This window comes from Lepisma saccharinum, chromosome 8, assembly GCF_977018435.1.
Source record: "Lepisma saccharinum chromosome 8, izLepSacc3.1, whole genome shotgun sequence".
Taxonomy (NCBI): Eukaryota; Metazoa; Arthropoda; class Insecta; order Zygentoma; family Lepismatidae; genus Lepisma; species Lepisma saccharinum.
The window spans coordinates 71,869,179-71,881,373 of record NC_139236.1 but is presented as its reverse complement, the minus strand read 5'-3'; the positions used below and the strand labels follow the sequence as shown (position 1 = coordinate 71,881,373).

The 12,195-nt window shown below is 34.7% G+C and overlaps 1 protein-coding gene across 1 annotated transcript in view; it reads right to left on the bottom strand.

The window, feature by feature from the left end:
• LOC145991122 (histone-lysine N-methyltransferase NSD2-like) overlaps window positions 1-12,195 on the bottom strand; it is a 35,407-nt gene that overhangs the window by 4,407 nt on the left and 18,805 nt on the right. The window contains exons 6-13 of the mRNA XM_083126890.1: window positions 11,813-11,941; window positions 9,469-9,625; window positions 7,437-7,587; window positions 5,666-5,791; window positions 3,926-4,071; window positions 3,075-3,226; window positions 2,523-2,679; window positions 1,200-1,407 (exon numbers count right to left, since the gene is read on the bottom strand). Coding sequence (XP_082983016.1) covers window positions 1,200-1,407; window positions 2,523-2,679; window positions 3,075-3,226; window positions 3,926-4,071; window positions 5,666-5,791; window positions 7,437-7,587; window positions 9,469-9,625; window positions 11,813-11,941 — 1,226 coding nt within the window. The remainder of the gene's footprint in view (window positions 1-1,199; window positions 1,408-2,522; window positions 2,680-3,074; window positions 3,227-3,925; window positions 4,072-5,665; window positions 5,792-7,436; window positions 7,588-9,468; window positions 9,626-11,812; window positions 11,942-12,195) is intronic.

Sequence of the window (12,195 nt, the reverse complement as noted above, 5' to 3'; positions counted from 1 at the left end):
GCACTATTACACAAAATAAACATATCCCTCCTAATAGTACATTAAATCATTACCAGAATATTAAGTTTATTCCTGTATAAAGGGGTCCATTTTTGCTTGTCAAATGTTCGCAGCAGAATTAATCAATTTTCCGTGAATTGCATAATTCACAGGATACTTGCGACTTTAGAAAGTGTCGCGTCGTTACATAAATGGTAAATTTAGTGTTTAAGAGTCTATTTTGCATTTTGCAGTTCATTTCGTGACAAAACAGGGTAGGAAAATGTGTTATTTCACATTTCGTGTTTTCGTCAAAAACGAAATATGCATGCCTCTAATAATTGAAGACATCATGCTGAATGCAAAGCAAGAGAAAGACAACAAACACATTGTCAAGAAATTTATGTTTCCATGGCATTCCTTATATAACACAAGAAACACCACACAATTTGTTATGTGGTTTAATTACCAACATTTAATGAACTGCATTGTTAGAGGCACATATTTTTGGTAAATAAAAAAGCAAAATTTCGGTATAAAAACTGAGTCAATTTCGGGTACAAAAGCGGTAAATAAAATAAAATATCGATGTTATAGCGGTGAATAATCACATAAAAAATGCTATATAAAATGGCATTTTGGTTTTAAAATTGTGAATATAATCCTAAATTTGATTTAAAAACTACACTTATTCCACAGAATTAACATTTCACTTCTAACAGCCCATTTATGTAGTTATCCGAGTATTAAGTTTATTTCTGTGTAAAAGAGTCAATTTTTGTTTCTCCAACATTAACAGCAGAATTAATCGATTTTCCGGGAATTGCATAACTCTCAGGATAATTCAGACCTCAGAAGGTGTCGCGTCTGTGAATAAACCCTAAATTTCGTGTTTAAGAGTTAATTTCGCTTTTTGCAGTTCATTTCGCATTATTTCGTGACAAAACATGGTCACAAAATGCATCTCACACCTTTCAAAAACATGAAAAATTAACACTACAATGTGTTTTTTCAAATTTCGTTTTTTCATCAAAAACGAAATATGCATGCCCCTATGCATTGTATTTTAATAAAATCACATTTTTCATTCTACCTATCTAGGTTGATCACAATGGTGGGGATATATTATGAGTTCATGAAAGAACTTCTGTGCTGTATCTATGCTAATACATTCCAGAAGTTGGAATTGGTGTTACATCTCTTTTAAAAGTAACTCTTACCTTTGCTTTGGCACCAATGAAACCACTGCAATTAGAAGCCCCGCACAGACAGAGCTTCTTCTCGGTCCCAGCACATTCCAAGTTATAGTTGAAAGTGAGTTCTGTCCCAGCTGGGATGTCCTCAGTGGCAAACAACCCCACACGTGTGTCTCCATTCACCGTCCATTTTTGAGTTTCACAGTTTGGTTGGCAACAATGATTCATGAACCTGTGATAAAATAAAAGTTTGAAATGAACAAATTAAAATGTTTTGCATTTTCTTTCAAGATCTGCAATTTCCATTCACACCATCTTGAACTGAAAATGAATTGCAATAGACTAGATTCTTTAGTTAAGTTATGGAAGCCTTACTTGGAATTCAAACCACAAGTCAAACAATAGTTTCCATTCACATCATAGAAGCAGGACATGATACATAAGCCCGAATTTGATTGCTTCATCTTCATACGCTGCTTGTCACTTCAGTCTGAAATCGAACTTTCACTGTTACAACTTGGGAGGCTTTCTTACTGATATACTTACGAAACTTCAACAAATGATTAGGAATGACTGCATACACTACAGTTGAGTAGTTATAAATTTTATGAGCATGTCATAAATTAATACAAAAATAAAAATATAAAACCTCTACTATGATAATCTACCAGTTTTGCTTAAAAATATCCATGGATTTATAAATAATTAATAAGAATATTAAGATAGTCATATGAGTGCACACTCACACATCACAACACGCAACAGGTGAGGCGCATTCGTGTCAAGAATGGAATCAGGGTTACAACTCATTTTGGCTAACCAATTCCTGGACTTTTAAAGACAATTCTAAAACAATTTCCAGATCATTCTTTGGTGTTTTAACTTCCTAGCAACAAAGTTTAAGCGTGCTGTTCAAGAGAATAAATGTGTCGGGAATCCATAAAATGGAAAACTTATAGTTAGGATGACGGATTTGTCAAAAATCCATACTGCAGAAATACATGCATGATGGATAAAGAATTTGCAGGGAATGACTAAAATGCCTGATATCCAGCCATTCCTAGTCTTGTTAAACATGTGGTACATGAAGTTGCTTAGGTCAATAGCTATTAAAATTTAATCAAATTCCACCACATAACATCTGCTCAGAACTAATGGAACTGCAGGTTGAAAACTACTAAGAGAAGAAATACTTATGAAATTCTAACTACCCACCCTGACGTTGAGCACATTGAGTAGTTGTCTCAAGGTCTGGCCATGGGTTTCTTTCTGAATTGTCTACATCACCTTTATCATCAACCAAAAGTGAAAGAAAAGTGATACTAAATAACAAAAATATAAACTTACCTTGCCAAATTGCCTTTAGGCCCAGCATCCAAGATACGGTCCTTCTCAATTGTGAGAAAGTAGTAATTCTCATCCTTCATTTCATGCTTATCCTCAATTCGCCTTCGATATTCATCGTCGTCTATCATCTCTCCAACATATTCTATTACAAAATCTCCTGTAATAACAGATTAGCCAATGAAATAAAACAATACATTACATCCTACACTAATTACATGAAGCTTTTATTTTATTTGCAACAAATGGTCTAAACTTTTCTGTAATTTAGAAGTATAATCTTTCAGATGTAAAATTACAAATAAAATCAATGTCATTGCCTTTTAGCAGATACAATAATATGACTAATATTTTTTACGCAAAATTATATGCCAGATGGGTAAACTGAGTGAAGCTTTCTTCTGACCATTTTCACAATAAATATGTCTATATACATTGGCTATCAACAAAAGCTTCACATGGCACCATCACTATTTTTAATTTTATTGCATTCACAATGCAGGCAAAAAAAAAAAAAATATATATTGGGTCAGAAACTTGGCAACATCAAAGTACCTTTATTAATGTCTGCCTGGGCCCTGAGTCCCCATCCTCGTGCTTCTGTTCGGTACGGCTCCAGAGGGGGATACTGACGCTTCTGGAAGCGCTGATTTCCACACTGCTCTTCTGCTGGACACACGGATGGATTACACTCAACCAACAACATTCTGCCAATGAAAAAAGTTACTGTAATTACTAAGTACCGGAGACAAGATAGATCAGTGATCCAGTAAACATATGTTGAAATAAATGTTTACCAATTCACTTCTGTCAATAAGTCAGTTATAAACAGCTGCAATTACAGAATTTCTCCACTTACATCAGCATTCTTGAGAAACCAAAGAGAACATTCTTGTATTAAACTACTCAGAAAAATGTACGAATACAGGGGAACACCGGTTTGACATTTTCCCACATTATACATTCAATCTTGTTGGGAAACCTGATGGTAAGAGATCTGTAGGAAGACTAAGACGAAGATGGAGGGATAACGTAGAGATGGACCTGAAGGAAATCTGTAAGGATGGAAAAGATTTGATTGACCTCGCTCAGGATAGGGACAGGTGGAAGGCTTGTGTTGCTACAGCCATAAACCTTTGGGTTTAAGAAGTCTAGAGAGTGAGTTAGTTACTTTCAATCTTCATGGTCCCCATAGAGCAAAGTGCCATAAATTTCTCTTGGATTTTAAGTTCTTTCACCTTGGACCCCTGAAAAACTTAAAATCTAGTTTCTACTGTACATAAACTTTTGCTACATTTTGTATCATCTTCTTGCAAGGTGTTGTTAATGTTGAATGCTTCAGTGCAAAGAATGTCATTGCTCCAGTCACAATATCATTTGAGGATATGGGAGGGTGTAATGCATACCTATTCAGGCAGTTACTATCCGGTCCGCATGGGTTTTCTGAAAAGAGATCGCAGTCACACGGGTTCAGCTGAGATGGGTCAACTTCACACAGACGAACTGGAGGAATAGCCTTGTTGGTTTTTATCTTCACGTAAGGGGGTGGTTTCTGAAAATATTATTATTATGTAGAAAAGGGTATGATTCATTCAATTCATAAATTATTAGGCTTTCTGATACCAAACAGGATGGAGGTGATGTGTAGATATAACTTTGCACATGTAGAGACTCAAATTGAATGTAGGTACATAAGAGATATTTAGAATTATTCTCTAATAGCTTTAAATACTAGAACAAATACTGTAAAATACTTCAATTTTATAGCACCAGGGTTCCCACTCACTTTTGCGAAAATAAATTCCCAGATGCCTCCAGACATTTTCAAATAAATTTTCACAACGTTCTGTGTTGTTTTAACTTACTTTAATTCAATTTACATATTTTTAAGAATATGTTTATCACTTGTGACAACTGCATTTTGAATTTTTGTTATTTAGTGTTGCTTTTCTGCCACTTTTGGCTAATAATGAGGATGAGTGATGATTAGATAGTTACAGTCACGAAGAACACTCATGCCCAAGCCAGAATTCAAATTTCCGTTGCAAGATTGGAAGTCAACAACTTAATATAGTTAACTTGCATCAAATTAAGAGTAAAAATATCTGGAAAATTCATATTCACTGCAATTACATTTACCATATTTTTTATATGCCATGACTTTTCCAGATTTTTCAAGTCAGTGGGAACTCTGTGCTTGAATGTAATAATGAGATGAAACAGAAAATGTGTTGATAATTCATTGAACAGATACCAGTTAAGATCTGTTAATACACAGAGACACAATGAGTGTGTCCATCTAACGAGATATATATACTACCAATAGTTCTGAAATATGTTTAGTACAGATCCAATATTTCATATTTCTTAGCTTTTCACTGGTAAACGGAACAGTTATTAACATATTTATGAAAAGGAATACAATTTATATCCCAATATTCGTAATATTAAAAATGAGAAAAATATACCATGTTCCATCTAATCAAGATTTGAAAGGTACGAAATTTTGGTACACTAAACAGACATTGTAATTTTTAGTTTACACATTCTGTAACCACTTATTTTGTAAAACCAAATCCTCTTGCCTTTTCCAGATACAATTCTACATGATCTAACATATTAAGCATTACGTCTCGAACTTTGCATTTTAATCTAATGAATCAAGTTGTCAATAGTGTTGAAAATAAACATGAAATATGCCATTTTTATAAGATATATTCTCGCCAAAACAAACAAACCAATTTCAGAGGAAAAAGATAAATATGTTTGCAATTTCCAACCCTGAAAAGATAAGAAAAAGATGTTAAATTTGCCAGAATTACAGTGGCTTCCAGAACAGCGAGAACCTTGGCCATATGCACACATTGAAAACCTGCTTCTAGATATTGCTATAACAATGTTGTTCTGAACCAACTGAATTAACTATGTAGTATGAAAGTCTGTTGATGTCGAGCTAACCAGATGATTCAGCAGGGCAATGTATTTTGTATAGCTCCTTAAAAAGTGCCGAAATCTACAATTTAATGTTCAATTCCTGTAAAAGTTGGGACAAAATTTGACTTAAATAAAAATAAAACAGACTAGGCTACTTGGCCAATATGTGGTTAATGACACGTACGACAAGCTGGGTTAGAAGATGAACTCACCAGTCCTGGCTTCAGCTCCGCATCTCTCGTTGCCTTCTCCAGTTCCCACAGTTTGTAAGCCTCAGCAGCTTCTTGCAGTGCCAGAGTGTACACTGCTGTTTGCTTGGCATTCTTGCTGCCGGAGTCCTGAAAGAATGCTAATTAGTATTTCATAATAGATCTCCAGGGAATGAAGTGTAACCTACATGTTAAAAAATTTACACCCCTAAAAACCTTGAAAAATTTGTAATCTTTTGTAATCATGTAATTTTTAATTGAAGGGCTCGGGTGTAAAACATGGTGACATTTTGGTTATTTCAGAGTTCATTAAGAAAAAAGATTATTAGAAGCTATACTGTAGATACATTGTTTCTGTGTTGTGTTTACCAATTTGAGAAGACTTCACAGAGTCCAATGCACATTGTATGACATGGTAATTTTAGTCGAAAATTGAAGGATGGCACATTTCACTTTGTAACTCAAAAATGAAAAAAAATCACCATGTTTTACACTTGAGCCCTTCAATTATAATATAAAAAAAGACAAAATATTAACGTTACAAACTGTACTTACGTATGCAAGTATGTTGTTCCTATTTTCCTTTCTTTACAACTACGTTTCGGGGACTAACTATCCCCTTCTTCAGGTTTGTGTGAAAAAACTAGGTACTTAACATGATACCACGTCGAAATGTAATAAAAGTATTGTAGACAAGGGTTGGTGTAGATACATTTAGGATATTATGTCCCCACCCTAGACATTTAAAACACTCGTCGTTCACTAAAGACTTGTTTTCAAAGTTTTTTTTAAATACGTCTAGGGGTAGGGACATAATATCCTAAGTGTATCCACAATCCTTTTATTACATTTCGATACATAAGTACAGTTTTTAACGTTAATATTTTAACGTCTTTTTTATATTCTGGAATTGTGAGTAATACGCACCAAACCTACAAAATGCTACCTTCAATTATATGATAATTGAAACATAACACACGAGTAAATATCCAGGCTTCACCATGATTCCTGTACAATATGGTAACTATTTTACAGAACACTTGTCAAATATTGAAAGCAGTTGCTGCACAATGGTGAACAAAGTTTCACCAGTAGCCAGTGACAGTCAGAAACACAAGGAAAGATCTGCATAACACACAAGATGCAACACGATGGACGAAATTTTGCTTGCATTTATTCAGTTCCATACTTTTGTGGTTTTTAAGTTTTACTACCAAGCCACTCAATTATACTGATCCAATATTTCTATAATCCAGTCTAGAAAGCCAGGAAACAGCAGTGATAGAACTTGATGTGCTAACCAATTATCACTCAATGAAAAGTTGCTTGGTAGGCCATGACACGCAAAGGGCTGTGGTTCATTCTGTCAAGTCAATTAGATCCGATGATAAAAACTAAAGTTTATGAAACACCAACAAACATGTTTCTTTTTTTTAAATATATTTCTACAAACAGATTGGATTTTGTATAGCCTGGTTTTATAAGTTATATTGCTGAAATTACAATCTCCTTCTCTGTGTCACCTTACATGCATTATGACGGAATGAATCATCAAGGTCTTTCACACAACTCTGTCATTTAGTAGCAGTTCTTTATCAGCATCAGTTAAAATTTAATTTTGGTCCATCCTGATATTTTGTCACAGGAAATAAAGAGATACATGGCAAGTGAAGAATCTATGTGAAACAAATATTGCCACATATTTCAGACAGGTTTGAGAGTGCACCAACAGTACAATGTAATGTATGTGTTACAAAATAAGGAGGGAACTTACCCCATCCTGGTAGATGAACACTCTTCCTTGATTGACCCAGTAGTAGTCATGGGAACCAAAGAACCGAACCGCAAACTCTCCTTGGTAATGTGCTATGTTTTCAATGTTCTCTGGCACCTCATTCGGAAATAATATCTGAGCTGGCCACCACCTGCAGTGAATAAACAAAGAAGAAATTTAAAACATAAAGAAATGTAAAATGATGCTTGTACAGGGTTCCTACACAAAATCATGCAATTTTTCCAGGACATTTCCAGGATTTTCTACAATTGCTCCAGGACAAGTGTAGAAAGTAAGCATGGCAAATTACACTTTATTACATATTTTCTTTTATTAAAAAAAAATTCTAATTTTTTTTAAATGCAGGCTCCCAACTCCCCTACACATGCTCCTTTTCACACCTTTCATTTCTTAGTATAATGAAGGTTATTTAACTTTTACAATACAGAAAAAATACAACGGTAGAAAAAATAAACACAAGTATAAATAAGTTTATAAAAAAAATACCATCTTGTATTACAAATAAACAAGAATAATATCCTCAGAAAACTTGGAATATTTAGGATAGCAAACCCTTTTTTTCAACCATTATTATTATCATCATATTTTCTACCTCTGAGCGATACAAAAACACGGGGCCATACTTCAATCACAAAAATAAAACTTATCACAAAACTATGACTACAGTACACAGCAACGTTATGTAAGTAAATAAACTACTATCATGACACTGGCCTGTTTTAAATGAATACTTATTGTAATTCATACAAATAAAACGGGGCAAAGGAATTTCCAGGACAATCTCCAAAATTCCAGGTACAGCTTGGAAAAATGTGAAATTTCAAAATATTTCCATGCCTGGAAGGAATATTTTAAAATTCCAGGTTTTCCAGGACGTGTAGGAACCCTGTTTATTTATAAACAAAGTAAATTATACATTCATGGCATGCTGTGACTATTGCATGGGAAAGATCCATGCTGATCTTTTTTTCCCCCCGACTGATTCATTTTTGGAAGACCCATCATCTTCATTATCTTTCATTGTGGCAAAAGTATCTACAATGATAAAGGTACTAACTTCAAAATTAATAGGTCAAAAGGAAAGAAGAGTAGTGCAGAAACACAGATCTTTTTCCAAATGTTAAATTATGGATGTACACATTGCTACATATATGTTTAAGTCTCAACATTTTTAAGTGGCTATTCTGTGTAAACAATCAAATCTGATACCACAACAACACTCTTCCAGATTCTCAATGATACCAATGCTTGAAAACTGTAACAATTTAAAGTTGTTCAAAATATTGTTTAATATTAATATGCAAGGCATCCACTGTAATTATAAGCATACATTTATCAGACTTGTGCATTAAAATATTAAAGAACTACACTGGAATATTAAATGGCTCACATTTAGTCACAAAATTAGACTCCATAAAAGTGTCGTGTGGCATTTTTGTACACCGTGAAATGTACAAACTAGCCAAAAGTAATAGCAGAATTAATCAATTTTCTGTGAATTGCATAACTCTCAGGATAATTCAGAGTTGAGAAATTGTTCCATCAAATGAACATTACGGTGTGTTATTTCACATTTCGTGTTTCAATCAAAAACCAAATATGCATGCCCCTACCTATTGGTAAAGCAGGTTATCAATAAAATTGCTAGTAGTTTTACTATTACTAATCTGATATTTCCACAATTGCAAGTACATAATTCTACCTTTTTTTGAGTGAAAATAAAAGCATAGTGATATAACAAATTTATATAAAGTAAATTATCACATTCGTAGTTTATTTTTCAAATACTCTACACTCCTTTGCTTACACACATTAAGAACATCAATGTTCTGCACCAATTTTTGGAGATATCAGATCAGTGCATTTGGTGACCCCAACCCATGTCTACTGCTGAAAACACATATCTGCGAACAATAATTTACAACTTGAAATTTGTAAATACTATATAACCTTGAGACAGAAGTTGGCACTTCTATGTAGCGGGGTTATTTCAAAATTCAGACACACATACCTGTAAGCTCCCAATTTCACCCAGATAATTTCACCAAACAAGGGGAATCTCCCGGACTCGCAGTCTTCACAGTAGAAACTTCCTTCCGGAGGGCTAATGTTGAGACATTCTGCATGGAACGACGCTGGACACTTATCACAGCAAATTAAGGAACCACCTGGAATGACAGTGAACCCATTCAACACTTGACATTTCAGAAATGACAAATTTCTATTTAGGTTTTGGTAATTGCGTTCTATTACAGGATAAATTTAGTCTTATCTAAGGATGTAATTAAACTATTTCAGATAAATTTTTCCAATTAGGGGATAAGTTTACAGGGTACCAAATAAAGCCAAGTACAAATTAGTTAACTAAAATTAAAACATGTTTCTTTTGTCTCACTATCCCAATACATATTGTTACTCTGAGATTTGTATGAATATTCTACTTACCTAGTAATAACCATATAAACTTGTTCATATTTTAATTTAAACTTTTCCTGCATTTTACATTTTCCACATTATAATTATGACCATAGATCGCCATAATGTCTTTTGTAAAAATAAAACAATAGTGGTGATGTTAATTTGGTAAAGCAAGTCTTTCACAAACTTTCCAGTCCATTTCGTTTGCACGATCATTGGCAGATTTCCTCGGAGTACGGTCTGTGAACTTAAAGGACTGAATGTTTCGCGAAATCAACACTAGATGTCTCAGAAGCAAACTAGCAGATTGAGCAAGAAGAAAGGAGGCGGGAGTTGGTTGGAAGTAGGTGAATGGATGCCTGATGTTGCGTTTGAAGTGCAGATGCTAGTTTTGGACGTTTACGTGGTCTACAGCATTGTCCGGTTGATAAATGTTTATTCAGCCTGACGGATACCTTGATAAAAAAAGGTAAAAAGGTAAAGTGTTCCCCTGTGCATAGCACCACGCCATGAAGGCGTATAGACGGATACCTTGAGGGAAAGGTATTGGCTACAGAGTTTTCAAGAAGCAGGTCTTCCTTGCTGAGTTCCTGTGGAACAAAGGTGGACCTAGGATTCCGGTCGCCATGCTAAGTAGATCGCAAGGAAGGTAAGAGTTTTTCTTCTTGGATACCGTTGCCCGAAAGCACATTGGAACAACACAGTAAGTTGAAATTTGATTACCGCTGCTTGATTCAGAGTTACGAGTGAACTTCGTGCAGTTTCGCTGATGCCAGCATACATAATGTTGCAGAAAAGGCATGGATGAGAACAAAATGGGCAACACCGCCATCTTTAAAAAATAGTGGTTTTCTTGAGATCTGATCTAAATATTTAGATTTTTCATAGTACGAAGGTGCTTGTTACACAGAATAAGTCATTAAGACATTTTCGGGATTATTTTGAGACTAAATAATTAAGATTTTTGGGGTGAAAGTTGCATATGCACAATTGGTAACGGTCATGTGACGCTGATTCTTCGTTGCATTGTACTTGCAACCTAGCACAGACATGTAAAATTGATGCTTCGATATATCGCTTGTGCAAATTGGAAACCTAAAGATTTCAATTGGTCTATAAAGCAAATCAGACCAAGACCTGTGAATATTTCATGAAGTTATTTATCTATGTGTATTTAAACATAAACAAGATTCATGGTTTGTCAAAGCATTTGTAAATAGCTTTGTACGTATGGCCTTAATATTAGAGTTCTTTTACAACGGGGGAATTCTCATTAGTATTCTGGGTGATAATAGCAATCAGTGAATAAGGCAGGAAAATCTCACAAAGGGTAATCACACAAAATTTTATAATACATCCAGTTGCGGGAGTTTCTCTGGTTTACTCTTAAGTATTCTCATAGTGGGAAGTAAGAGAGAGATTGCTCGCTCCAGTCAACCACATAATGAGATAAACAGGGTGTTCTCAAAATTTTGGGGTCACTTTTCAGATTTTGAAATCTCAAGTGAAAAATATTTTATGGGTTCGAGGGGTAAATTTTGATTAATTAGAAAGTTGGCATGTTGGATTTCCTTTAGGACTGTAACCCTCCAGTCAGTGCTCCTAGGCCTAACGGGACCACTGAAGGGAGGAAAGCTCCAAGTTTGGTTAGTTTTGAGGAGGTTGGTGCCTGGATTTGTGGTTTCTTGTAGCTTCTGTGGGTTTGGGTTTACCTCGGCACCGGAGTGACGTCTCAATGCTCATTTTCATGATCCCAATATGTCAATGTTTTAAAATAATTTTAGAGATTTTACAATTAGCAGCATTATACAGCCCTTAAAGACATCAGCCCCTGAAAAATACAATACACGTTCCACTATGATAATAATGTTGGCGAGTACATAAACAATCATAATACTGGTAAAATTATACTCTTACCAACATATAAGACATCTTACCTACTGAACAAATGAAGCACCATGCAGCATTGAAATGGTAACTCCCCTTTGCTGGAGGCTGGTAATGTTTAGGGCACAGTATTTGATTACCGGTCAGTATCTCAGAGCCTGCAGGAACACAGTAATCACCTGGGAGAAAAGGAAAAAAGAATTATACAAAACATTCAACAAATAAAGGACTATCATAGCATCAATTTTCTTGAAAACAGGTAGCCATCCATTTGTAATTGAATGGTTATTATGATAAATTTCAACATGACCATTTTAATACATTTACTTCAACTATTTTTTAATATATTTGGGAATACTACTGTGTGTGTGGGGGGGGGGGAGACTGCAGCTACCAGCCATTTGCAACATATTCTTCGCTCCACCCACAAGCC